General features: G+C 64.6%; 1 protein-coding gene across 1 annotated transcript in view; it reads left to right on the forward strand.

Annotated features, from left to right (window-relative positions):
- PDE2A (phosphodiesterase 2A) overlaps positions 1-21,112 on the forward strand; it is a 131,233-nt gene extending 110,121 nt beyond the window's left edge. Inside the window, exons 11-30 of the mRNA XM_044418605.1 lie at positions 1,029-1,097; positions 3,177-3,307; positions 4,308-4,419; positions 5,737-5,776; positions 6,735-6,798; positions 10,673-10,751; positions 11,599-11,776; positions 12,967-13,079; positions 13,607-13,684; positions 14,004-14,126; positions 14,419-14,489; positions 15,174-15,296; positions 16,035-16,122; positions 17,131-17,178; positions 17,529-17,603; positions 17,797-17,896; positions 18,278-18,390; positions 19,260-19,298; positions 20,545-20,651; positions 20,878-21,112. Coding sequence (XP_044274540.1) covers positions 1,029-1,097; positions 3,177-3,307; positions 4,308-4,419; positions 5,737-5,776; positions 6,735-6,798; positions 10,673-10,751; positions 11,599-11,776; positions 12,967-13,079; positions 13,607-13,684; positions 14,004-14,126; positions 14,419-14,489; positions 15,174-15,296; positions 16,035-16,122; positions 17,131-17,178; positions 17,529-17,603; positions 17,797-17,896; positions 18,278-18,390; positions 19,260-19,298; positions 20,545-20,651; positions 20,878-21,112 — 1,986 coding nt within the window. The remainder of the gene's footprint in view (positions 1-1,028; positions 1,098-3,176; positions 3,308-4,307; positions 4,420-5,736; positions 5,777-6,734; positions 6,799-10,672; positions 10,752-11,598; positions 11,777-12,966; positions 13,080-13,606; positions 13,685-14,003; positions 14,127-14,418; positions 14,490-15,173; positions 15,297-16,034; positions 16,123-17,130; positions 17,179-17,528; positions 17,604-17,796; positions 17,897-18,277; positions 18,391-19,259; positions 19,299-20,544; positions 20,652-20,877) is intronic.
- Positions 21,113-27,443: the final 6,331 nt, after the last annotated feature.

The following is a 27,443-nucleotide window of genomic DNA, read 5'->3' on the forward strand; positions in this document are numbered from 1 at the left end:
GTTATCAAGCGCGCCCCCTGCCGGAGGGCGCAGGCCACGTGGGCTGCCCTCCACACGCGTGGCAGCCACGGGACACGGCGGCCGCACGGCTGGCCCTTCCGCAGACCTGTGACCAGAACGTGCCCCGTTGCGCTCAGGGGCGTGGCGGGGGCATGGGATGCCGGGAACGTCGGGGCAGCCCTTGCCGCTCCGTCCCCAGGGAGGGCCCAGAAATCCAGGCCCAGAAACCCTTTGCCCATCCAGATCGGTTTCCGTTTCTGGCAGGATCGGGTCTTTTGCCCCACGGACGAGCCTTTCCCGCGTGATCTCGACATACGGGCAGCCACTGAGTGCCCCTGAGCTCCGAAAGAAGGGGGGGTCCTGTGTGGGGTGGTTATCGCTATTAGCGCGTGCACGTAGAGCCCCCCTGCTCTCCCTTGCGAGGGGACCCAGGTGGCGTATCCTCCCCACAACCGCCCTGCGAGGTAGGCTGGGCTGAGAGTGAGCAACTGGTCCCACGCACCCAGTCGGCTCTGCGGCTGCGTGGCGCTGGAAGCCACCTCTCCCGGTCCCCTGCTCTGACCCCCACACTGGCCCCCGACATCAGCCCCCCTGCCAAGAACAGTGCTGGCGCGTCCCTCAGAGCCGCGGGGCCCTGCGGAGCGTGGGGCTGGGAAGGCCCTCTGCCCCACCGTCACAGGGGCTGCGGGGCCTCCGTGCCCCCACGCAGCAAGGTCTGGAGTCCAAGCAAGGGGCCAGCTGCCCCCGGGCTTCCTCTAGCCACCGGCCCATTGACACCATCAGCGTGGCCACAAAGGGGGCCTCTCCCCCGCGTCCTGTGCTCCTGGCCAGTTTCTCTGGCTGCAAGTACCTGGCCGGGAGTGTCGGCTCTCGGCTGCTGAGCACGGCTGCGGGATCGCGCCCTCACGCGGCCGGCGCGTGGCCCATGTCGGCGGGGCTCACGCCCGAACCCCAACGCTTCTCCGCCTCGGTCTCGTCCGGCTCTGGTGGCCCTCCTCGACTCATGGCTCTCTCCGGTCTTTGCACAGTTGACGGTCGGGCGCCTGGGAAAGGTGGTGGAGGAGAAGAAATCGCTCAGGCTGCAGGACATCAGCTCGGTAGGTCCCTGGCGCCCGACGCCCTTTGCCACCGCGGGCGCGCACCTCCGGGGAACTGGCCACGCGCCCATTTGGCCTCCTCTGGGGTGCAGCGGGCGCCGCGGAGATGCTTGCGAGACCCTTCGGCCTGCGCTTGGCAGCGCTCTGAACGGGCCCTTCCGTGCCGGGTCCCTCGACTGCAGAGGGGCAGAGCTCTCCGGGACCCTTCCGGCAGGCTCCCCGGAGGGAGGGGGCTTGGAAGCGAGGTCCGCGTGGAGGATGGAGCCGGAGGCTGAAGGCGGCGAGCGAGAGGAGCATCACTGCCCTGGGGAGGGGGAACAGAAGAGGCGCGAGGAAAGCGGAAAGGCCGCTGGCTGTGGCTTCACCAGAGGGGCGGTTTGCTTAGGAAGGGCAGGCGGGCGAACGGCCAGTATCCCAGCGCCGAGCGAGGCCTCGCCATGCCCCCCAGCCCCCCGAATCTGAGGGAACATCCACGCCGCAGCCATCCAAGGGTGGCCGTAGTCCGGCCACTGAGAAGAAAAAACCAGCAGGGCGGCTTGGCATCGGTCCCTTCCTGCCGCAGCACAGCCAGGCCTGGGGGTTTGTGAGACCCTCCCCACACTGCATGATCCTCCCCCCGTTTTGCCCAGACAAGTGGCGCCCACGGTCCTCCCGGCATCCCGGCCTCCTTGCTTTTCCGTTTCGCAAATCTGAGGCTTGCGGGGGCTGGAGGTGGTGCCATTGGCAAAGAGTGGGGGGGGCGCATTAGGGCAGGGCCGGCCCACCAGAAACCCAACAGGCTCAGGCGGCCCTTACGGGGCCCTTGTGCGACCCACCCCCTCCCTGGGCTCGGACTGGGGAGGGGGCTGTGAGGGAGGACAGAGAGGGGCACCCGGCTGTTTCTTGCTGGCCGAGAACCGGGCTCCCCCGCAGGGGTGGCAGGTGCCTTGGTGCGGCGGGGATCCCTCTGCCGTGGATGGCGGTGGCGGAGGCAGGAGACTGGGCGTCTTTCTGAAAGCAGGAGACGCGCCTGGCTGCTGGGCAGACCTGGATGGATCGTGGTGCCGGCCACGGCTCGGGGGGAGTGGCGTGGCGCACGGGTTCGGGGCTGTTACGCGTGATCTGAGCCTTTGAATGCCCTGTCCCATCCCTGAATGTGTTGCGCGCAGGGCATGCCCCATCCGCCGCCACCGCGCGCCGGCTTGGTTGGCGCTCCGTGGCATCAAGCTGCCTCCGTGGCATCTCTTCCCTGGTCGCAGCTCGCCTGGGTCCCATCAGCTGGGACTCAGCGTGGGGTTCCGTGGCCCAGCATGCACCACTTTGCCCTTGCCTACGCACCGGCCAGTCTGACGCCCATTCCCCCACTCTGGAGAAGCCCTTCAACCCTCAGACTCCCGCACAGCATACGACCCGAAGGACGGCCTCTTCCGCCAGGTGCCTTCCAAGCAGGGGGGGCCTCCCAGCGGGGCCTTCCTGGCTGGGCCCCTTGGCAACACTTCTCCAGGGAGGAACTGCCCACCTGGTGATCTCTGGAGTACAAAAAATACCCCTTTGTTTCCCCAGGCCTTTTAAGGCATCAACAAATGTATTTTTACACTGCTTTCCTATTGGCATGTATATATTTCTTATGTAAGCTATTTAGCCAACTTAGGATATCAAGGTTTTTTTTAATGCTTTTTTTTTTAAAAAAAGGCATTTTGGGGGGTTTTGTATTTTTGTCACCTGCCACGCCCTTTGTTTTCACCCGGCTGCTTTTTCTGTTTTAACACATATTTTAATGTATTTTTAAAAATGCATATTGTTAAAAGCTTCATGGTAGCTTCCAGAAGAGCACTGAAGGGCCGCAGTAGTAATTTATTTAATGCAGATAGAAAGTACCTTCTCTGCCGGGAGGAAAAAATAAATCCCCAAACATGGAAAAGCAGGGTGTCAGGGAGAAGGCTGCCCAGGGACCCTTTGCCCTGACAGGCTAGATTTCTGCATGCAAGGAATGCCTGCAGCGCAGCGTGCGAGGGTCCCTGGCAGAGCCCCCTCACGTGCAGCCCGTGGGCTTTCAGGCAACAGTCGCCCCCCCTCAACGCGCTCTCCTTCCCCCACCAGGAGGAACTCAAGCAGCTGAACAGCATGCTGGGCTTCGAGGTGCTGACCATGCTCTGCGTCCCGGTCATCAGCAGGGCCACCTCGCAGGTGGTGGCCCTGGCCTGCGCCTTTAACAAGCTCGGGGGAGAGAGGTGAGTGGCGGCCGCCGGCTCGGATCGCCCCCACCGCCCCCAGCACTCTCCGGCGTCCTCCTGGCTGGGGGTTGCATGCTCTCCCGGAACGGTGAGGACAGGCGCCTCGCTGAGGCCTGCACGCCGCATGCCGCCTCGAGCGGCAGCGTGGGCAGGGAGGGCCTGCGCACGGACGTGCCACGGCGGAGGCGCCCCGGCCTGGCGGGGCCCTGCCCTGGGGCGCCCGGCTTCTTTCAGCCTGAGCGCCTTCCTCGGCTTCAGCATCGGCGTCAGCGGGTGGACCGCAGGCAAAGGAGGTGCCCGGCCTGTGCTGGCCTTTTGGCTGCCTGCGCCAGCGGGGAGAGGCACGGCCTTTCGGGCTGGGGGAAACCTGCTCCCGCTGGGAATCCGCCCCCACGCGGGCAGCGGGCGACCCAGGTGCTGAGGGCTGCCAGCTGCAGCGTCTGGCAGCAGCCGCGCGCTCAGCAGGCAGCCTGGGGAGGGGGGGCTAATGCGGGACGCAATGTTCGGGACAGGAGGGGGCAGCACGGTGCCGATCCGCCGCAGGAGTGGCCTACACGCGAGCAATGCGTGCAGGCCCCTGCGCTTGATCCATCTCCGTATGCAAAGCCACACCGGCGCGCACGGCGTTTCGCTTGTGGTGGCGGCCGGCAGGAAACGCGGCATCGCGGCCGAGCCTCACCAGGGGCCCAGGAGGCCGCCGGGCAGGACCCGAGCGGGGCGGGGGCGGCTTGCCTGGCCCCGGGTTGCGGGGGCTTCCAGGCCAGCCCGCAAACGGCCGGCCCCACACGCTCCGGCGAGGGCCGTGCTCCTCGGGTTGCAGCCGCCGTCCAAGCGGCGACCTCGCCCTCCCCCTCGCCCGCCGGGAATCCAGTGGCTCGTGCAGTGCGTGGGGCCCCGCAGCAGGCCCGGCAGGGCTCGGGGGGTGGGCAGAGCGGCCCCCGTGGCAAGGAGCCTGCAGCCGCGCCTGACGCCCGGCCCGGCCGCTCTCTCGACGCAGCTACACGGACGCGGACGAGCATGCCATCCGCCACTGCTTCTGCTACACCTCCACGGTGCTGAGCAGCACGCTGGCCTTCCAGAAGGAGCAGAAGCTCAAGTGCGAGTGCCAGGTGAGCGCCCGCCCCCCCGCCGCGGCAGCCCTGGGGGGTGGGGGGGGCGCACGCTCGGTGGCGGAGGTTGAAATTTTAGGTTGACATTTTTTATTTAAATAAAAACCTACTGCAGGCGTGGGCTGGAGAGGTGAGGCCGGCGCCCTGCAGCCCCTCCGGGCCGGCCCCACGGGAGGGGGCAGAGGCCGCCCCCCCCCGCAAGCAGCCGCAGGCCGCTCTGGCGCCGTCGGAGGGTGCCAGCGCAAGCCGCGCCGTGTCGGGGGCGCGCGCCTCGGAACAGAGGGGGGTCGGCCGAGCGAGCACCCCCCCCGCGATCTGGGATTGCCCCCCCCCCCGCAAACGGGAGCACTGGCGGCAGCGGCAGGCGGAGTCGGGGCGCAGGGACGCCCCCAGCCTCGCGCGCGGCGCCCCCTCGTGGCCCCCGCGGGCAGGTGCGGGTGGCGCCGCGGGGAAGGGGCGCGGGGTCCGCCCGCGGGGGCGGCCGCTTCCCCGGCCGCTGGGAGGGGCCCTCGCTCGGCCCGCGCTGCCCTCGAGCGGCCTGGCCCCAGGGGCCGTGCGCGCCCCCCCCCGGGGCGGAATCACGGCTCGGGGGGGCCTGGGAGGGCAGCGAGCCGGGCCGTCGCTGGAGGGGCTTCCCGGTGACGCCGCAGCTCTCGGGACGGACAAGACGCCGTGCTGGGTCGACCAAGGACCCGCCGAACACGTGTGCGGGGAACAGCGAGGCCAGCACGCGCCAGCGGCTCCCCAACCATGCTCCCCGGCCGCGGGCGTGCGCAGCCCTCCATCCCCCAACCCCGGAGGCGGCACGGGCCGTCAGGATGAGCAGCCACAGGAGCCGTGCTCCTCGGGGTTGCAGCCGCCGTCCAAGCGGCGACCTCCCCCCTCCCCTCCAGGAATCCAGCTGCACGTGGGGCACCTGGCCCTGCGTGGAGGGGCCCCCCTCCCCTCCCCCCTCCCCTGCCCCCGTGGGGGGGCTCCACTGGGCTCTGGCGTTGGGGCTTTCCCTGCTTCTTCCTCCTGGGTTCTGCCCCTTTGCTGCCTCCCAGAGCCCCCATGGGGTGCCGCCCCAGCCGGAGTGGGGCCACCCTGCACGCAGAACCCCGCCCGGCCCACTGGGGGCAGTGATGGGGGCGTTCAGACAACTTGGCCGTGCCCGACTGGGGTCGGGTCACGTGCACCAGAACACGACCAGCCTGCGACAGGAAACCCGCTGGAATGGGCTCCGCGTTCCTTCATCAGAGTCAGTAATAACTTAGTAAATTAAGTAACTAATCAGCACCGGCCCTAATTCATCTCCCTCTGCTTGCCCTCCTCTAGGCTCTTCTGCAAGTGGCCAAGAACCTCTTCACGCACCTGGGTGAGGGTCCCGCTTGCGCCTGCACCGTCTCGGGAGGGGCTGCGGCAGCCTTCTTGCGAAGGCGGGTGGGCACAGGGTTCCGCTGCTCCAACCCCCCCCCGCCCCCCAGAGAGCTGCTGGGACTGGGCAGGGAGAAGGCTGGGCCGAACCCCTGGAGTGGGGGTGCCCCCAGGGTCAAGCCCCACCTCTGAAACAGGAATGATCGGCCGATGAGGGTCCCCGGCCACGGACCTCGCCAGTCATGCACGGTCCTTTGCTGTCTGTAGCAGCCACGGCAGCCCCTCGCCTGGGGGTCCGGCCAAGCCCCACACATCATCCGCAGAAGGGGCCGACTTGCGGGCTCCATGTTTGGAGGCCTGTCTGCAGGATGCCCCCGAAGGGGCGTCCTCACGTGGCTGTGCAGCATGGCCTGCCCCCGTTCGTTCAGCACTTCGAAGTGGGGAGAAGGGGCCTCTTTTAGTCTGGCCCTTTAAATCAGGTAGCTTTATAGTTCAGCGCGTTGCTGCTTTCAGGTTCTTGGTGTTTATTGAAATTGTATTGCTTGCGTTGCTGTGCAACACTTGGGCAAATTTTTAGCAGGAGGGTCATCCTGGGCTGAGCCTTAGAAACGCAGAACCAGAGCGAGGCGGAAGGGGCCACCCGGGCCATCTAGTCTGACCCCCCCCCAGCGGCTCCACTCATGACATGCTCGCCATGCACTTGTCGGCAGCACCAAGCACAGACGGTTTTGCTGGCCCAGGCCTGTCGCACACCATCTGTTGGCGTGTCCCACTCCTTCGCCTTCCCCTCGCTGAAGCAGCTTTGCACCTCTCCGCTTGCTGAGCTCTTTGGCTGTTGAGGGAGGGCCTCGCCTGGGGCCTCCCCCCCGCCCCCGGAAATCCCTCCTGCGCTCAGTCTGCGTGCAAAGGAGGCCGCCCCGCATTTCGGGCCGCCTGACCCGCTCCTCCTCCCCTCGCAGACGACGTGTCGGTGCTGCTGCAGGAGATCATCACCGAGGCGCGGAACCTCAGCAACGCCGAAATGTGAGTCCCATGCAGTGCCTGGGGGGGGGCATGTGCCTCAGGGCTTGCCAGCTCCCCCCATGGCAGGCTCACTTGGGTGGAGGAGGTCTGGGGACCAGCCACTGGGGGGAGTGGATCCTCTGGCCAGAGAATTCCTTCCAGCCGGGTCGTTTGAGGGGCTGGCATATTTGGAGCCAAGAAGGCAGCCGTGGGGCCGGGGGCCGCAGTGAGGTTGCCTCTTGGCCTAGGCAGGCCTGCTTGGACTGAGCTGGGGCTCCAGGGAATTCCTGCCCCACAGTCTCTTCTCTTTGATTTGAGGGCACCGCTGGTTTGGGCACTGCATTCCAGGCCTGGGTTCCCAGCCCTCCTGTCCCCTTTGGGCAGGCCAAGAGCTGGAGGCCCCAGGTCTGTCCCAGAGAATTCCCTGGCACATTGGCTTGGAATACAGAAACAGAGAAACAGCGCGAGTCAGAAGGGGCCTCCTGGGCCATCTAGTCTGACCCCCATCTCTAGCGGCTCTGCTAATGACATGTCTCCCATGTGGACATCCAGCCTGTCCTTGAACACCCGCACCGATGGGGCCTCAACCACTTCCCGTGGAAGCCCATTCCACATCCTCGGGGTCCTGACTGTCAGGAAGTGCTTCCTGGCATCCAAATGGAACCTGGACGCCCTGAGCTTGGCTTCATTGGAGCGCGTCCTGCCTTCCTCTGCAGGGGAGAACAGGCCTCTGCCCACCTCTGTGTGACACCCCCTCACGTACCTGCATGTCGCCAACAGGTCCCCTCTGAGTCTCCTCTTCTTCAGGCTGAAGAGGCCCAGTTAATATGATGATTAGGATGGTGGGACCATCAGAACACAGGACTCTGTACAGAGCTCCCAAGGCAAGGCCCTGCCCCAAGGAGCTTGCAGTCTGAAATCTGACCCTGAGCACAGGGGACGGGGTGGGGGAACTCGAGCCGGCTGCAGTGAGGTGGGCTTGTGTCTGTTGCTGCACGTGCCAACTCAGGTGAAGGCAGGGCAGCCTTGGCTGGGCTGGGGGGGTGGTGAGTGCTGTCGTCCAGTGCATCTGGAGGGCACTGCTTTGGGGAGGCTGCTGCAGCGTATGGAGCCAAAGGGTTGCCGGAAAGGCGGATTTGGAGGAGGGCTGGGAAGGATGGCCGAGAGACGGGACGCGGGGGTCTGGCAGCCCGCACCCAGCATGGGCCTGCGAGGGGGCAGGATGCTGCCTTGGGGGGCAGGCGCTGGGTCAGGCGGGGCAAAGGGCCCAAGCCGGCGTAGCTGCATCCATCCCACCCAAGTCGCACAGAGCGGCAGGCAGCTTTCAGTGCTCGCCCGCTGGTTGCACAAATTCGCGCTTCCAAAAATGCGCCACGTCCCTGAGCGAAAAAGGCCGCTTTGCCGCCCAGGAAGCCTCAGAGCCGTGATGGGAGGAGAGGAGGAGGCCCAGCCGGGGTTCCCACCCTCTGGAACACTGTGTGGCTCGGGATTTGAGCAGCCATGTGTGGCCTCGTGGCTGCCGCAGAGCAGTGGCTGGAGGAGAAGCCAGTCCCGCCCTGAGCGTCTCTCTAAAGGCCCCAGGGAGCAGGAGGTGGGAGGCCTTGGAAGGACCAGGGGGGATCAGCTTTCCCAAAAAGAAATCAAGCGGACAGCGGAAAAGCAGGCCATGCATTCCAGCCTAGGCGGGATGAAGGTGGGGTACGCCCACGCAAAAATAAAACATATTGCCAGTCAGTGGATTTTGGAGAAGGGAGAACTGGAAGGAAACCTTGCGTGCATCGTCGAAGCAGGCGGTAATTATGAATTATACTCCGGAAGGTGGGGCTGCACTGCTTCGCTCGATTACAGCTTGCCAGATTAATGCCCATCCAACACCTCCTGAGCTCTGCTGGGGAAAATGAGATGATGCGAACCATATTAAAGCAAAAGGTGAAGGCGTTCTGGCCCGCAGGAACAGCAGCGAGCAAAACTACAGTAATTGAACGCTTGTTCATCTCAAGTCCGCCTGCTCAGCCGCGAGGCTTTGCCGCGTTCCCAGCCAGGTAGCTCAAAGATGAAGGAAGAGAAAGGAGCAAAGACCTCCACCTCTCCCACAGAAAAGCATCTGGGAAGATGCTCACGTGATCCAGGTGGGATCCTAGGAAATTACTCCAGGTGAAAAATGCAAAGGTTTAACAATAAAAGCGATCAATTCTGAGCTGCCCCAAGGAAGAAAATAGAAGGGAGGGGATGAAAAAGAGGCGAGGTTTTGATCTGCTCAGAGCTGTGCAGACATCCAGCTCAGGGAAAGCTCCCTCTGATGAGGGCAAAGTAAGATCTCCCTGGAGAGCGAGTGGAGCTTAACCTGAGCAGTGCAAAGCATCTGTGGAAAAGTCGGCACTGAGAGCGCTAACCCAGGGCAAAATCGCTGCGAGGAGGAGCACAGAAAAGCAAGGTTCTCCTCCCTTGTCCCCGGGAGAAGAGCCGAGCTGCGGAATGCAAACCAGGAGGCACCGAGGGAAAAGGCGAAAAATGAAGGGCAGGTGCTGAGATGGAGTCCAGGGCAGGAGCGATGCGCCTCCCCACCCCCGGCACCCCGAGATCTGCAGGAAGCCCCGCGGCAGCCCTGGTCACCCGCGGGCCTCGCCGGGGGCGCACAGACCGCTGCCCCTTTCCTCCGACTTCAGAGCCCAGGGGCAGCGGATGCCCGGAAGCGGAGGAGGGAGGGGGCGCTCTGTGCATATCCAGGCAGAGACCAGCCCTACCCCCCCCCCCCCCCGTGCCTCGGTCAGCAGGGCTGTGAGACGTTTTCAGTCGAGCTCCGCAGAAGCTGCCCTCGTTTATCCCATGCCTCGCCAATGCAGATTTGTTTACTAGCCGCTTAGGAGGGGCATTTCTAATAAAGAGCATTGATTACATTGGTTAGACCCCCTCCATGAGCTGCGGGGCATTCCTTGCTGAGAGCATCCCTGCGGGGGTGGGGGGGCTTCCCCGCTCAGCGGCTCGGGCGCCTCGTCCCCCTTGCCCTGATGCCAGCCGGTGGGGCTGGTTCCTGCAGCCCGGGCTCTGGCGCACAGCACGCCCGGGGCTGAGGCCTCCTGGGTCTGCCAGCCTCCGCTAGGGGCCTCCGTGCAGGGGCAGCGTCCGGGGCATGGGCCCCTGGGCAGGCGCAGAGCCCTCGCTTCGTGGGCAGAAGGCCCCCCCGGGGAGGGAGGGGGGGAGGCTCCCACCGGACACCTCGGGGAGCAGCTGCTGCCAGCCGTGTGGGCTCTTCTGGCCAAGACGGGCCAAGGCCTCCTTGGTTCTCTGCCCCTAGGCCACGTTTCTCCATTGAGGCCTGCTAGGGGATGCTGGGAAGTGTAGTCCAACACTTCTGGAGGGCAGCAGGTTGGGGAAGCCCACCCTAGGCCTTCCCTGCTCAGCCCCAGTGGGCACTGCCGATGCCTGAGAGCAGCCCCTGCTGGGGGGGGGGGCTTCCCTCCTGCCCTGACCCCCATGGGCCAGGGGGGTTGGCAGAGGCCCGAGATGAATGTGAAAGGCTGCAGCTGGGCCAGTGCCCCGGAAGGCAAGGTTGGCGGTGGGAGATGGGGCGCCCCCTTTTCGCCTGGTGCATCCAGGCCTGGAAGCTCAGGTGGCCCCCCCCGCCCCGGCCCCTCCCCCCGTTCCCGAGAAGCCCACCGCTCACGATGGCAACGCTGGGTTTAAGCGCCTGAGGCCTTGCTCCCGAGGAGCCCGGCCTGCGCTTCTGCCCCTGCCCCTCAGCAGCTGGGCCTGAGGGCGGACCGGGGCCGGGGCACAAAGCCTCGCCTGTGCGGGGGTGGGGGGGGGCAATGCTCCCACGGTGGAAAAGCGTGCGGCCTTCCTGGCTCCTGCCTCGGCCGGCGGAAGACGCGCCTCCCACGCCTCTCTCTTGCAGATGCTCCGTGTTCCTCCTGGATCGGGGCAGCCACGAGCTGGTGGCCAAGGTGTTCGACGGGGGCGTCGTGGACGACGAGGTGAGCGCGTCAGCGGGGGCCTCCGCCTTTCCCTCTTGCGGGGGTGCCGTGGGCCAGCAGCGCCTCCGCTCCTGGCTCTTTCAGGAAGGTGCGGGGGGCCAGCCGGGGTGGGCGAACAAGGCTCCGGAGACCGGCCGGTGCCCCCCAGCACGGGCAGCCCTGGGCAGGGACTGGTGTGGCTGGAGGAGGGTGGCCTGTTCACCATGCGCATTCAACGTCCCTCTGGAGCAGACTGGATTATTACGGGATTGTGAGTGGGATTGTGATCGAAATCCCACGATCTGCTGCCCGGTGCGAGAATTACGAATCTGGCATCCCTATTTCAAGTTTCAGAGTCTAGGATGTGGCAGTTTCAGAGCTGAAACTTGGAATTGGAAGTGGAAACGTGTGAATTGCAGGCTGGTCCTTCCATCAATGCACGTGTACACAGCTTGTGCCCACGGGGGAAAGTGCACGCCAAAATGTGTGCATTTGTGAAACCAGCGTTGAGAAATGTGGGCAAAATTATGAAGAAAAATGTGTGCATTGGGAGAAACATGCTCTCCCTGCCTGGTGACTGATAAACTGAGCGCTTTCTTTGGGGTTCCTTGTTTCCGCTATCTTTGTAACTCTAGACTATTTCAATCCTGATTAAGGTGGTTTAACATGTAAAATGCTTAGAATTCTGCTTCATCGAGCCACATACGAGTGTTATGAATGCGTGCATCACACGCATACATGAGACCACGGTCAGGGATGGGCCAAACACGGAATGGGAGAACTAGGAGGCCGAGCGGCCGGGAAGCGAGCGGCCGTCCCTGTGGATGGGGGAGCGGGGTTCTCATGGGTCCGCCTTTCTTGGACGCAGAGCTACGAAATCCGGATCCCGGCCGACCAGGGCATAGCTGGGCACGTGGCGACGACGGGGAAGATCCTCAACATCAAGGATGCCTACTCCCACCCGCTCTTCTACCGCGGCGTGGACGACAGCACCGGCTTCCGCACCAGGAACATCCTGTGCTTCCCCATCAAGGATGAGAACCACGGTGAGGCGGGGCGGGGGGCGCCGGGTGTCACCCCGGGCCGTCGCGGTGGCTTCCCAAGGAGTGAGGGGGCTCGGCTGCCCCCGTGCTGCTCGTGCCAGGCACTGCCGCCTGTCCTCCAGAAGAAGCTCGGGAGAGGCTGCCGCCCGCCCAGTCCGCGCCACGACTGTTTCCGCTGGCATCCGTGCGCCTGAGCGGGGCGCGTGCACCCCGGATGCACTACTCCTGGTGTGGAGAGTCTCCGGCCGCGGTGCTGGTCCTCCGGTCCTCCCAGGCCAGCTTGGCAGGCGGGTGGCGTTGCTGCTGCCTCTGCCCGGCCCCCCGACCGCCCCCCATCCCGCCCCCTTCTCGCTCATCCCCTTCTCCTGCCATGGACCCAGATCGTGGCCACAGGCAGCCCTCTGAAGCGAGTCGTTAGCCAGGAAACCAGCTGCTTGGCAGGAGCAAATTGCTGGGCCTGGACGCAAGGACCACCCAGGGCCGGACTCGGGGCAGCTGGAGACCCGGGACTCCGGGGGGCCGTGCGGCCAGGACAGGAAGCCTCTTGTCCAGGAGGCCCAGGCCGGGCAGGTGGGCGCCGTCGGAGGCTGGAAGGGTCTCCGCAGGGAAGCTGGAGGCACTGTGGTCCAGAGCAGCTGCCCGTAGCCCTCAAGAGGTCCCGAGGCCCCCACAGGGGAGGAACCACCCAGACCGCCCCCTGGAGATGGGCAGGTGGGGGGGCGGGGTGGAGGAGCTGCGCAATGGGGCAGAGCTGAAGGGAGGGCACCCCCACGGCCCCTTTCAGCCCTCCCTGCCCTCCCAGCCAAGGAACCCCCACAGAGGGCGATTGTCTGTGGGCACAAGGAGGAAAGGCACGGGGGGGGCGTGACCCCCACGCCTCCTGCCCTTGGGCCGCACCCGCCAGTGTCCCCACTCGGTTTTCGGGGGGCACCACAGCTGCCCGGGAGGTTCAGCCCCCAGTCGAGCGGGTCCTGCTGATTTCCGGGGCAGCTCATGCGGAGCCTGTGTTTGATGTCTGACGAGACCCATTATCCCCGGGAGCCGGGGGAGATCCCACGGATCGCCCAGGCCCAGCTTCCTGCCTGCCGGGGAAGGCACCACCAGCCAGCCGTGGCGGCAGCCCAGCCCGAGCGCGCGCTTCCTTCCCCGAGCGCGCCCGGCCTGCCGCCATCGCCCTTCTCCGCTGCTTCCAGAGGTCATCGGCGTGGCGGAGCTGGTCAACAAAATCAACGGCCCCTGGTTCAGCAAGTTCGACGAGGACCTGGCCACCGCCTTCTCCATCTACTGCGGCATCAGCATCGCCCATGTGAGCGCCCCCCCCGTCCCTCCCCGGCTGTTGCCTCTGGCTTGGGCACGCCTGCCAGCTTCCGGGGCCGTGAGCTGCGTCGGGCCGGCTCTCCCCCGGACCCAGCAGCCGGCTCTCCCGCTGGGTCACCGTTCCGCTGGCTCTGGGGAGGCGAGATGGGGGAGGCGCCTGGCCTCGCCCCGTGTCCCGATGGCTCCACCGCCAGGGATCCCGCTCGGCGTCCCCCTGAGCCAGCCCTGCCTTCCGGGGCCCTTCGCCACTGGGCCCCACGTCCCGCCCTGCGCTGCTCCTCCGGGGCCTCGTCCCCGGGCCCTCCTCTTCCTCCTCCTCCCTGCTCTGCCTTGGCGTTCCCACAATTTCCGAAAGGCCTCTTGGAAGCGGCCAGCTCCAGCAGCAGGGTCCGGAGGCTTCTCCCGCGCCTTCCCGGGGCGCCCCTGCGTGTTCGCCTGAGGCTTGGCCCTGGCGCCGAGGAGTCCGACTCTGAGCCCATGAGGAGGGCGGCTACCTCTGCTCTCTCCTTGCCCTAGTCCCTGCTCTATAAGAAAGTCCGCGAGGCCCAGTACCGCAGCCACCTGGCCAACGAGATGATGATGTACCACATGCAGGTAAGCAGCAGCGCGGCCGGTCCAGAGGCGGGCGCTCGCCGGCCCCCCGCCCCTCCTGGCGGGCCAGGCTCCAGCCCTGGGCGTGGGAGGGCGGGGAGGGCCAGCGTCGTGGGGTGCGGGTGAGCGCTCCTGCAGGCGAGGTGCCCGCTGGGGTGGCCCGGGCAGCAGCGGCCCCCCATTTTAGAGGGCGCGAGGGCTCGCTGCGGGTCCCTCCGGGGGCTGGCCTTCCCGGCCCCCAAGCGACAGGCCGACTTGGCCGGCGAGCGCCGCCGCACTCACCGTGCCCGCTCCCCCACGCGTGGCCCGGCTCCTTCCCCAGGTGTCCGACGACGAGTACACGAAGCTGCTCAACGAAGGGATCCTGCCGGTCGCAGCCATCGACCCGAATTTTGCCGAGTTCACGTACACGCCGCGCTCTCTCCCGGAGGACGATACGCCCATGGTGAGCGTCCCTCCGCCTCCTCCCGCGCCCCCGCTGCTCCGGCGTGTCTCGCAGGGAGGCCGCCTGGCCCCTGAAGCCGCGGGGGACCCTGGCGGACCCCCGCCCCCAGCTTGCAGCTGTGCCGAGCGCCAGGACCAGAGCGGAGGCGCCGACGGGCCTGGGGCTCGGCATCCTGCCTCCCTCAGCAGCCGGAGAAGCGCCCCCGGAAGGCCGCGTGCCGGCGCCGAGCGGGCAGGGACGGGTCTGTGTCGCCACGCGTCGGCCGCTGATGGCCCCCCGCCTCTTCCCGCAGGCCATCCTGAGCATGCTGCAGGACATGACCTTCATCAACAGCTACAAAATGGACCGCCGAACTCTGGTCAGGTAGTGGGCAAAGGGGCCCCTCCAGCGGCGCCCCCGCAGTGTGGCTCGGGCCGTCCTCTCGCAGGCGCGCTCCAGGCTTAGAGTCCTCCAGAGACAGACCGAACTGGGGGCCAGAGGTGGCAGGACCCTGCGCTCCCGGGCAGCTCCTGAAGCGGGAGATTGTGCTTGGATCGCCTGGCCTGCCACATTGGATTGGGCAGTCTGGGGCAGTGGTTAGAGCACTGGGCTGGGGCAGGGGCAGGGAATCCTGAGCCCCTCCAGGTGTTGCTGGGCGCCCCGACCGGTGCCATGCTGACTGGAGGATGCTGGGAGCAGGGCCACAGCAGCTGCTCGGCACACTGAGATCCCGGGTCTGGTCCCTGCTTGGCCACAAAGCCTCATCCAAATATTTTAGATACATAAGTGGATAAATACTTGCTAAGCACCAGCTTGGGTGTTTGGAGGGAGCCAGTCGAAACGCACTTACCTGCTGCAGGACTTGTCTCCTGCCCCACTGGCCTGGGTCCCTGGGGCAGTTTAGAGTCGAAAGGCAAGCGACAAGAGAGTGTATCCCACACAAGTAAACGCAAGGCTCCAGAGCATGGAAGCCCCGTGAGGCTGACGCGGCCGAGGAGGGGTGCGAATGCGTCCGCCCCTTGCCCCGCAGCCGAAACGGGACACCCCCGTGCGCTCCTTCCCTCCCAGGTTCTGCCTGATGGTGAAGAAGGGGTACAGGGACCCCCCCTACCACAACTGGATGCACGCCTTCTCCGTCTCGCACTTCTGCTACCTGCTCTACAAAAACCTGGAGCTGGCCAATTACCTGGAGTAGGTGGACGCTGCCTGGCCGGCCCGCGGGGTCAGCCCGGGGCACATGCAGCAGGGCCCGGGCAGCGTCTTTGCGGTGCCTGGGGGGTGGGCAGTGGGCAAGGGAAGTTCTTCCAGCACCCCCCCCAGGAGGGCAGATCTCCGGGGTGGATGCCTCCAGGGAGAGCTCCTCCAGGGGGTCTCGTGCACCCCTTTTCTGCTCTTCTTCCTCAGTGGGTTTTCTGTGTTGGGAGAAAAATCAGACGCCGTGGGGAAACGGGAGGGCTGGGAGGAGAAGGTGGCGCCATCCCCACACCCTGCGAAAGCGCCGTGGGCGGGGGCAGCGCCGCTGCAGGGCAGACCCGCCTGGCAGCTCCCCCAGTTTGATGGGGGGCGGCGCGCCTGGCCCAGCCACAGAGGGCACCACCCCGGGCTCCCTGCAAGGCGGCATCGGCGGAAGGAGCATCGTGTGCCGAGGGAGGGAGCGTACCCGGGAGGCAGACCTGCGGACCCCCCGGCCCTGATTTCCGGTGGGGATCCCCTGCGTGGAGCCCCGGGGGCCTACCTGTAGAGAACGGCAAGGGAGAGAAGGCCACCCAGCCTGTTTCTCTTGCCACCTGCTCCTCCTGCCAGCCAGCCCTCCCCTCCCCTCCCCTCCCCTCCCCTCCCAGATGAGGACCCCGTGGCTCACCTGGGGGCATCCAGGGCGGCAGGTGCCCTTGAGCTCATTCTGAGCCGGGGTGCGACTCTCTCCGACAGAGACATCGAAATCTTTGCCCTCTTCATCTCCTGCATGTGCCACGATCTGGACCACCGGGGCACCAACAATTCTTTCCAGGTGGCTTCGGTATGGATCGAAGGACCCTCCCCTGGGGAAATAATGGGGGGGGGAGGGAAGGCTGGGTCCCCCTTTGCAGCAGAGAGCCTGAAATCTGCCCCCCCCCCCCGTGCCACTTACCTGCTTTGCAAGCTGCCGTGGAGGAAGGAAGCAACGGCCTGAGCGAGGACCCCCAAGGCGGAGGCTCTTCTAACGCGGCTTTCCCGTCCCGGCGCCCTCCAGATGTGCAGGACTACTATTCCCATTAGCCCTGGTCAACAGCCATGCTGGGGGGGATTATGGGAGTTGGACTCCAGCACCTCTGGAGGGCTTCAGGTTGGAGATACCTGGTTGAAAAGCACAAGGAGGGTTTTTAAAACTACAAGTTCGGGAGGGTTTTTTTAAAGGGTGAGGAGCATGATCCGGAGGGAATGCATCCTACACCAAGGGAGCGTACCCCAGACAATCCGCATTTCAGTTTGTAAGGATGAGTGACCCCTCTGAGACTAGGCCGCACCGTAACGGAAGAGTGACGTCGCTGGGAGCTGATTCCCGCCTTCCCCGTGGAAGACTCCGGCTGCTTCTGTCGGCCAGAGCCGTTCTGTGTCTGAGGAAGCCCACCCCCCGTTCGGACCGGGTGTCTCCCCTGAGCAGTGCCGCTCTCTCGCCCCACAACCGCCGGTGCCACCCGTGGGCCATGAGGCCACACCGGGGTGGCGCAGGACCCAGGCCATGGTGCCCGTCCGGGATGAAGGGGTGGCAGGGACCTCCCAAGGCGAGGGGGCCACGAGCCCCAAGGCCAGTGATCACGTGGCCTGGGCACTGTGCGGATCGCGAGCATCGGGATGCCCTTGCCGAGGGGGTGCAGAAGGGGTGCGCCCGGAGGAGGAACGGAGGCATGTGGCCCCGCTGGCCAGGCCAGCCTTGCTGCACCCCAGGGCCCCTCCCCCAGCCCCCCAGTCCGCTCAGGCACCCCGCACCCCACCCTCCCTGCTCCCCGGCCTTTGTGTGCCATGAGTGCTCCGGACTCTCTTTCAGAAATCGGTGCTCGCTGCCCTGTACAGCTCCGAAGGCTCCGTGATGGAGGTAAGCCCCCCCCGCGACCGGGACGGCTCGCCGGGTTTTGGCACGGGGTGGGAGGAACGGGGCCGGAGTGACGGGGCTCGGCGGGGGCAGGCACGGCCTCCTCAGACCCCGAGCTCCAACCTGTCTGCAGCCCCTAGCGGGGGAGAGCCGCGGCAGAGCGGCACGAGAGCCGTTTGGCCGCAGCCGGGTTAGGAGTGCTGGAAAGACACGGAAAGGCGAGGGCAGACGCGCCGTGTGGGACAGGCCTTCTGGCAGGAGGTGCCGAATCTCCATTGATGGGAAGGCCCAGGAAGGGGCCCCCGCCCGCCCCCCGCCCCGCCCTCCCTTCTGCGTGCTCTTCTCCTCTGCAGAGGCACCACTTCGCGCAGGCCATCGCCATCCTCAACACCCACGGCTGCAACATCTTCGACCATTTCTCCCGGAAGGTGCGTGTGGCCGGGGCCACCCGTGGTTCTTGCATCCCACGGCGTGGTGGCCCCAGCCGGCCACAGCGGGGCACTCGGGCCGCAGCACGGTGCCCGTGGCTGGTCTTCGGGGGGCTCCTTTCAGTGGTCTCTGGGCGGAGCGGGGGTCCTGCCGTCCATCCGGGCCAGACGGATCCCTCTCGGCCCCATGTAGGATTACCAAAGGATGCTGGACCTGATGCGCGACATTATCCTGGCCACCGATCTTGCGCACCATCTGAGAATCTTCAAAGACCTCCAGAAGATGGCGGAAGGTAACGGGGCCCCTCCCTGCCCGCCCCCTGGCTGGCGTCTGTGGGACGGCCAGGTGTGATGGGCGTTGCCGTGTTGTGCAGAAGCGGTCTGTCCACTCGCAGGGGAAAAGCACCTTTCCGCCCCACACACTGATTGCTCTGGGTGCCTGCAAGGGACGCTGGGGGGGGGCGGGGGGGCACAGGCACCATGAGCAGAAACGGGGGTGGGGGCGGACTGCGCTTTCCCACACCTGGTGGACGGCTGGGCTGGGCCGGGCCGGTGGCATCCTCCGCATTGCTGGAGCCGTGCCCCGCCAGAGCCCTGCAGCTTTCCCAGACGCGGAGCTTTGCCCCAGGCCAACCCTCCGCTCCTCTCCGGCCCTTCCTCTTCCTCTTCCTCAGTTGGCTATGACCCCAAGAACAAGCAGCACCACAGCCTCCTCCTTTGCCTCCTCATGACCTCCTGTGACCTCTCAGACCAGACCAAAGGCTGGAAGACCACCCGCAAGATCGCCGTGAGTACCGAGCCGGGCGGCTTGTGCGCTCGTGCGGGGTCTGTTGCAGAGGGGTCTTCAGCACGCCCCCTCCTGGCTCCTGCTCCCAGCACAGGGGCCCCGGGGCTTCCGCCAGGCCACACGTCCTGCCCGTTTCCCTCCCCAGGGGGAGCGCGTCCTCCGTCACGAGGCCCCCCGGCTCACCCTTGGCCACCACCTGGGCAGGTGTTGGCAAGGCGCTCCCTCGCGCTGCGCCTGCCGGCCCACCCTCCCTCGGGCTCACGGTGGAAGGCCGGGCCGGGCTTGGCCCTCGCCCTGGCCGGGACCTTCTGCCTGCCCTGGATCCGGAGTGCCCCACACTTTGGGAAAGAGGGAGGGAGGGAGGGAGAGCGCGGCCTGAGGCCCGTCCCCTTACCACTGCTTGCGCGTTGACGTAAATGGGTGAAGCGCTCCCCCTTCTTGGCTGTCCGAGCCAGGAAAAGCTCTGCCTGTGGGACTGGAGCCTGGAGGAATAAAGCAGCAACCCAGTCGGGACAGAGGCTCAAAACAGAGTTGCTGCGCAGGCCGGAAGGCGCCAGGAAGAGTGCCTGACATGTCTCCCCAGAGGGAACTTGGGGGGCAGCTGGAAGCGCCCCTGCCGGAGCCCTCCCTCGCTCTCTGGGACCTCGGATCCCGCAGCCCCCGCGCTGGCCCGGCCGGCGGGGCCTCTGGTCTGGGGTCGCCGGAGGCCCCCTTGCCCGTCTCGGGCGCTGATCCTCAGGTTAGGCAGGCGAACCCCCAGGCTCGTGCTGGGGGCGCCGCGATGCTGGCTTGCCCAAGGGGCCTCCGGCGGCCGGCCAGAGAGAGGCGATGCCCTTCCGCCTGCCCGATCCGTGCGCCTTGCTTTGCAGGAGCTGATCTACAAGGAGTTCTTCTCTCAGGGCGACCTGGTACGTAAGAGGCGGAGAAGCCCCCCCCCCCCCCGCAGCCGTGGCCAGTGGCGCCCACCCCCGGGCCCCGAGGCCTGCTGCACCTCCCCCCGACTTGGGGGCTTCCTGGGCAAAGGGCATCTGTGTGACCCGCACATCCCAGAGTTCGCGGTGTCTGGGATGTGGCCAGCCGTCTTCCACGGAGGGGGCCTTCGGAAAGCTTTGCTCCCACAGGCACCAGGCGGACTGGCCAGGCAGGCAGGCAGGCCAGAAGGACAGAAGGATGGAAGGAAGGAAGGAGACCAGGCTTGCCAGGAGACCCAAGGAAGGCTTCTTGGTCCTAGCATTTGCCTCCAGCTAAGGGCTGGTTGAATTTCTGAGGTTCATATTCCAAACCAGGGAATTGTGAGGCAGGTGACTTCTGCACCTGGGCACACCTTTCTGGCTTTGCGTGACAACAGCTCGAAGAGGCAAACTCTCTTGGGCCAACCTTGGACAGACATGTCTTCTGGGAAGTTATTTTCAGAATTCAGGGTTGTGCAAACCGTTCAGAGAACTTTGGTTAGAGAACAGTGGGTAAACGTTTCCTACATTAAATTTAAAAACGATTTAGTGGGGGCCCAGTTCCCCTGGGATAGATTTTCTCTCCTCCGCCTCCCTCCGCAGAGCCTGGCATGACGCCCTTTCTCACCTGGGTGCCGCAGGGGCTCTTCAGGTGGATTTGGAGGCCATCCTCCCTATTGTTTTTTAGGTAGCGGGTGAATCTCAGGCTGCGATCCCTGTACCCATGTGTCTGGGAGTAACTCCCACTGAACACCCCGGGAGTCACTCCGGGTAGCGTGTGAGGGGGTGTCTGAGAGGCAGGCAGGCAGTGCGCCCAGCCCAGCTGAAGCGAGTCGCGGCCGAGGCCCCTGGAAGCTGCACGGGGCTCGGGTGGGGCGTGCGGGGCAGTCCTGCGCGCGTCTTCCGTGGGATTTGCCCCGGGCTGGCATGCGCGTGCATTGCGCCCCAGCCGCGGCCGGCTCGGCTGGCATGCGGCTCTGCGTTCTGCTCGCTGCTGTCTGTCCGGGATGCACACCGGCTCGTCGTAACGCGGAGGAGGCCCCGGTTGGCTTTGGGAGAAGGCTGTGGCGGGCGCTGCGCCCCACAGGCCGGCTGGGGAGGAGGTGGCGAACGTGGTTCCCGGCTTCCAGCGCCGGAAGGGGGTGGGATGCTGAGCTGGCCGCTCCCGGCCCTGAATGAGCGACCCAGCTGCCCTCCTCTGCAGGAGAAAGCCATGGGCAACCGGCCGATGGAGATGATGGACCGGGAGAAGGCCTTCATCCCCGAGCTGCAGATCAGCTTCATGGAGCACATCGCGATGCCCATCTACAAGTAAGAGCCAGATGTGGACACCCGGGGGGGGGGTGCAGTCTGGGCACGGCCCCCACTGCTCCCAGGCAACCAGCATGAAGGGTTCTTAGGCCCCGAGGGTAGACTGCCTCTGACACAGGGGGCTCCGCTAGGCCACCAGGCCGGGGGGCCTCGGTCGCATCTCCTTGGGAAGCCAAGGAGCTGCCTTGTGGCTCGCCTCCACTCCCTTCCGTCGCCCCCCCCCCAGGTTGCTCCAGGACCTCTTCCCCAAGTCGTCGGAGCTGTACGAGCGGGTGGCCAGCAACCGGGAGCACTGGACCAAAGTGTCGCACAAGTTCACCATCCGGGGCCTGCCCAGTAACAACTCCCTGGACTTCCTGGACGAGGAGTATGACCTGCAGACGATGGGCGACAGCAACGGCGTCAGGATGAACGGGTGCCTGGACGCGGAGGAGGGGCCCACGGAGGCGGCGCTGGAATGAGGCCCTGGCGCGGACCGGACTGGACCGGACCGGACCGGACCGGACGCTCCCTGGCGGCCCCACAGCCGCTCCCTCCGGGGAAGGGAGTCCGGGAACAGCCACCGCGAGCGGTTCTTCTGCGCACCTGCCCCCCTTCTGCTGCAGCAGCTCCTTCCGCCTGGCAGCCCCCCACTCCGCCGCTCCCCGCGCTGCCCCCGTCCCCGTTTCCCTGGCAGGCCCGGCCACCCAGCGCTGCACCGCTGCGGCCTCCGATGCTCCTTTGCGCCATGGACTTCAGCGGGCCCGTGGCCCCGCTCCACAGTTCGGCCCACGAGCCACAGCACCCGCCTGGGGCCCGGCCTGCCAGCAGCCTCCACAGCCGGAGCAGGCGCGGTGGCCAGCACTCCGTCCGGGGCGCTGGTCGCGTGTGCCGAGACGGGTCGCCGATGGCCGGGATGCTCGGAGAGGGATCGGGAGGTGGTCCGATCGGAAGGCTCTTCTCGCCGCCTCGACCGCCGCACGAGCCTGCGTGGCCCGGTGGATGCTGGCTGCGTGCTGCACGAGGGCGCAGAGGAAGCGCCGCTCACGGCATCCGGGTCCCGCTCCTGCCGCTCTCCATGGGCGCAACTCGCTCTGCACCCCAGTGGGAGCCGCTGGTCTGGGTCAGGGTCGGACGCCTCCCGTGGGGCGCAAAGGTGCCAGAGCAGGTGGTTGCTGGCGGGCGGAATTCTCCCCTGCCCTTGTCCGTTCCAGAACGAATTTGGACTTGTTCCGTTCCTGAGCAAATTCTCGGTTCCCGGAAGGGTATGTGGCACTGGGCCTGCCCCACTCCTCAGAGTGTGGCTGGCGAGGAAGGCCAGCTGGGGTCCAGGGCGATGCCACAAGGCCTTTTGGACCGTGCCGGGATGCGGCGGTCTGGCCCCGCGGGTGGCCCCTGAGGAGCCATCCCCGCTGCCTGGCATTCCCCAGGGTCCGCAGCTCCCTGTCCGGGGGCAGGCCCAGCCCAGCCGGAATGGACCTCTGTCCGGGTGGCCTCCTCCACCGTGATGGCAAGGAACCTCAGCAGGGGTTGGGGAGGGCAAGGTTTCTGCTAAGACAGAGGGAGCCAAGCAGGGCAGCTTGGTGGGGAGGGGTGGCCACAGGACTGCGCCCCAGAAGACGCTGTGTCGGGGGTCGGTTTCCCCTTCGCCCTTTCGGAGCAACAGGCATTCTTTGGCAAAAGCTCTTTCTTCTCCAGTGTATGTCCAACAAAGCATACATACGTCCAGAAAGCATCTCTGAGCATGCGCAGAGCAGTTTGTGGAACCCACACTAGAAACTACCTCCAAGAACCCTCCTTCTGAGTACCCCTGGGCTCCGGCCCTCTGGGAGGGCCCCCGGGATGGATCAGCCTTCGGGGCTGGCTGGCCCTTTTCTCCCAGGGCTGCGCCAGGGGTCGGGCCGGCTCCCCGCTTGCTTTCACTCCTCGCCCCCTCCCAGCAATCGCGGACCATAGCCGGGCTCGGGGTCCACCGGAGCCCCTGGAGAGGGCGGCCGTGAGGGGAGCCTTGCTGGCTCTTCCCCCTCAGAACCTGGGGGCCCTGCTTCCGGACCCTCCGCTCCCCAAGCGCCTGATTCTCCCTGCCTTGAAGCAGCTGTCCCTCTCCTTCCTGACGCTGCGCTGAAGAGGGCCTTGCGCAAGCGCTCGGGGGGCCCGGGTGCCGTGGTCCCGGCGGTCGCCCCTCCAAGTTGCACGCCATGCCAAGGCCGGGCGGGGGCGCTTGCCCAGGCCGGCGGCCGCACTTGCGGTCACCATCCTGGGCGCTGCAGGCCAGCCGGACACCTGATGAGGCAGGTGACATGCGCCCGGGGATGGGGGGGTGGGGTGGAGTGGGGATAAAGCAGGAGGGGTCCTGGGACGGCGTCCCGAGCACATCGGAGGAGGCTGCTCCCATCCCGCTTTCTGCTTCCTCCACAGCCAGCCGGGCGCCTCTGAGAAGCCCAGGCCTGGGCCCCAGCGCACCCTCGCACCCATGCTCCCCAGCCAGTGGTGCGTGTAGGCCTCCTGCCCAATACACCAGGTGGCCCGTAGCCATAAGGACTAGTAGCCATGGGCGGCCACCGCCTCCTCCTCCTCCGTGCTTTGGCCCTGTCCCCTTGGAGACTACCCGAACGTGATCCGTGTTGGTGCTTTGTCCCAGCTCCACTCCGCGCTGGTCCTGCTCATGAGTAGGCCACCTGGGAGGCGTCTGGCACAGCCAACTCGGCGTCCCCCCCCATTCATGCACAGTTCCTGGGCATACAATCCTCCCCCCAAAGAAAAAGGAGGAAGCAGGTGCTCCTCTGGTCATTGCACTGGATGAGGACCCAAATGACGGAACGACCCGAGGCCGGCGGGTCAGCGTGGCTTTTCCTGTGCTTTCGCGGTGCCTCCCAGGGCATCGAAGAGCTCGGCCCGCCCCGACTCGCAGGACCACCGGTCCCGCCCCAACCTCCCCTCCAGAGGGCCTCCCCCCCACCTCCAGGCTGCACCTGAAGGGGAGGCTCTTTTCCCAGTCCCCCCAGATACCCTGGACCACCTGCTGGCTGGGAGGTGCGGGAAGCCGCTGCCCAACCCACCTGGAGGCACCTGGGTGAGGGCAGGGTGTCTGGGACGGCTAGCTGAGGACCTGCGGGAATGCCAGGGGCGCCTCCTCGTGGGGCTTTGCACTGCCTTCCTAAGCAGCCGGGCTTGACAATCCAATATTTCTCTGACTGTTGGGGGCGTGTGCATCCCTGGACACTCAGGAATGTTCGGGATTTGGGCTGCTGCGGGAGCAGCGCCTGAGCTCCGGACACCGGGGGCCTGGGCGGAGGAGGTGGCACTGTGGCACAGGATACAGGCTGCGGCAGGCTGGATGTTCTGCCCTGTGGGGGGCAAACGCCAGTGTTCGGGGGCATCAGCGAGCATTTATGCGCAAGGATTTCAGGAGGCTGGGCTGCAAGGAGGAGATGGTGTATCCAGAGGCACAAATGGGAACGGCAGGAGCAGCCCTCCCACCGGAGTCCCCCATGGAAGGCAGTTCCTCACCCCTTCCAAGAGCATCCTTCGAGAACAGGCCTGGCACCTGTTGGGGGCTTCCCGGTCAGGGCTGCCTTCCGGTCCAGTCCTGATGCCCTGCGAGCCGCTGCTGCGTCCCACCGCCTTCTCCTTGCTTAAGGCCCGAAGCTGGATTTTCTTAGGGCCATCCATCGAAAGACAATTTGCCAGCCCAAATTTGTCAGGGGGGCTCCGTGCCCTTGGCAAGATGAAGGGCGTCCCACACCTTGTTCCAGCACCTGTGTGCGCGGCAGGGGGTGTCGAGTCAGGCACCAGGAATCTCTGTACGAAAGAACGGCAGCAGCGTGGTGACCCACCTGCCACGATGCCCTTTAGGAGTCGGCCACACGTCCGATGTGAATCACCTGTATGGATTAGCGGCAGGGTGAGGTGATCCGTACCTGCCGCCATGTGGCCGAAGGCGATAATACGAGAGGTAAGAACGTGCCCCCTGGAAAAAATCTGGATTTTTAAAAGACTCTGCTTTTCAGTTTGTAAGGATAGAAGGTGGGAGACGCTCTCCCATTCCTGTGCTGTAAAGGTGCACATTAGAAGCCACAGAGGGGCGGCCTCACCACGGAAAAGCACCCGATTTCCTTCCCCCGGGCGTGATGCTGCTCATGCTGGAAAGTTGTGGGCATGGAATTCAGCACAGACGCGAACACATGCGCATTGCGAAAACGGTGTCCTCTCAACGGTGACCCGGATAAGGCAAAACCCTGCTTTTGAGGCTGTAAAGAACTGAATGGGCGCTTTGGAGACTCTCGACACAGAACGAGCGCATCTGGATGGCTCTGAGCCGGCGCAGGAGGGAGCTCGTCCAGGGGACTCGTCAAAAGTGGCTGCAAGGCCACCAATCCTTGACAGCTGAAACTCGGAAAGCTTTCTTGGACATCGGGCTAGAACGTTCTAGAGTTCCCTGTGCATACGCCGTGCCTGCTTATCTCCACCTAGCCATTCATTTCCTTATGGAGTTTGGAAGAGGAGCAGGGCAACGAACTGCGGAAGGAAAGGTAAGAAGAGGAGCAGAGGTGACTTCTGGCCTGAGGTCCTGCTTTTCCGAGGCCTTTTCCACTGTCTGTCCAGAGAACCCTCTGGAATGTTCAGGAGTCGGAGTGAGTGGCGTGTGGTGTCTTTGGACCTGATATCCTTAAATCTGACTTTGCTCCTTTTTAACTGAGTGGATTCGGGCACTGGGGCAGCAGCTCGCCTGGTGTTGAACACTGCGCCCTTAGGAGAATGAACCCTGCAGCCCTTCTCATTTTCGCTCTCATCGCTGGGTTGCTGTTCTCGGCCCATCCAGGACCCCTCCTTAAGGCAAAACGGGAGGTTCTGGGGATCGGCCTGCGTTTCCTGAGGAGTGGCTGCATCGCTCAGTTGAAAGAGAAGCAGCAACTAATCTTGTGGCACCTTAAAGTCTGATGCATTTGCTGTGGCGGACGGACACGTTTGTGGCCACGGTATGCCAGTTTTACCTTTCTCATTTGCTTTCTGAAAGGCACTTGGCCTGCGACCTTCCGTGTGAGCTTGCGTATCTCCTTGCCCAGAGAATGTTGGCTGCTGACAACGCGGCATTGGAGAGGCAAGCTTTGCTTTTTCTGAAATCCCTCAAAGAGACGTTGGCGAGACCGGACTGAGCAAAAGGCTTGGATGAAGGTGGAATGAAGCCAACAGTGGGGCCAGGATGCCTGCGCTCCGCGCGTCGCAACTCGGCTGCATCTGGAAAAGCTTGTGAGCTTTCTGGTCCCGTGATGTGCCAGCACTCCCAGAAAGAGTTCCGAGCCGTGCATTATGCTCAACCCTTTGCGGAATAACAGCCCAAGACTGCGGTTCACGCTCTTTGTAAACCTGGGCTTACCCCCGAGCAAGGACCTGGGATACTGCTGGAGAGCAACAGCCCACCAAACCCTCTAGCAAAGCTAATGAGAGTGACGTCCAAAGCCCCTTGCTGGGAGGGATCCGGGAACTGCCTCCATCCCAGGAGGACAGCCTCTCAGCGCCGGAACACCTGGGGCAACCTTGCTTGTGCAAAAACCTTTTCACAACTCTCGGCCTCATGAACCACCGGAAGGGCTGAATCGGGACACTAGGCTGAAGACGCGTTCTCCAGTGCTGATGCGGGGGTCTCCTGCGGCGGCCAGCTGGGAAGCCACGCGGGACACCTCCCGGAATGCATAAGGACGGAGAGCCGATCCAGAAACGGATCCTGTCGAACAGCAAAACCAAGGGAGAGGCTCCATTTCTCGCTCCCTCTCGAAGTGCTGGAGGGTGGTTGCTTCCTTGCTCAGGTCTCAACTTCTGGACCAAATCATAAGAACAGAAAATTAATAGTTGGGAATGTTAAACTGTGCTGATGTTGTGCCTGAAAATTAATTTGGTTGTGTGCGTGCGTGCGTGCGTGCGTGCACACGTGTGTACACGCGCTCAAAGTGCGCTTTCCCAAAATATACATACGTGTGTTTTTTAAACATCTGCTTTGACTAGGGGCTCAGCTGAAACTTACCTCGCTTCATGATAGTTTTTGTAGGCATTGGAAAGTACTTCTTCATATTTTCCGATTACTTTCTCCTTTTATTTTATCATTTTATTGCATTGCATTTGCTGTGAATGTATTCATCTTTTTTTAAGATGCTGTATTTCTCCAGGGCGTTCCTGTTCTTCTCCTCTGCTGCCCACTGACTGTACAGTCCGCACAATTTTAGCAGTTGACGGTGTGATGCCGCATCCAGTCTGGTAACACACAGAACCCTTTGGGTTCCCTTGGCCCACAAGCTGAATCGGGGGTGTGAGCGAAAAACGTGACCGATCACCAGCGCGAAGGACAAGAAGCTGCCAGGGAGATAAAGGGAGTTAGAGCAGCGCAGAGCCGGGCGGTGGATTCGGGTCCACCCGGACGTGGAGGAGACCCAAATCCAACCTAAGGGGTAATTCTTAGGATTGTGCACAGGATCCCAACTAACAAGCCCTTTTGATTCCAGTGGCTCTCGCCCATCTGGGAGACGAGGGTAGATCCCAGCTCTGAGCAACTTCTGCACAAGAATAGCAGCTCTTTCCAGATGGTTTATTTCATTGTATCAAATGAGCCACTTTCAAAAGAAATACTGAATCGGGAGAGTGTTGAGCATCAGTCCTCGCTTTTGCATATAAACTAGTGGGGTCTCCTCCCCCTTTCCCAAATTGTCCATTTCAACTTCAACCTGTTTGAGATGCTGGACATTTTCCATTTCGCCGTCCTCCTCCTCCTCCTCCTCCTCCTCCTCCTCCTCCTCCTCCTCCTCCTCCTCCTCCTCTCTG

Source organism: Varanus komodoensis, unplaced genomic scaffold (genome assembly GCF_004798865.1).
Source record: "Varanus komodoensis strain SLA01 unplaced genomic scaffold, ASM479886v1 scaffold91, whole genome shotgun sequence".
In the NCBI taxonomy this organism is placed as follows: Eukaryota; Metazoa; Chordata; class Lepidosauria; order Squamata; family Varanidae; genus Varanus; species Varanus komodoensis.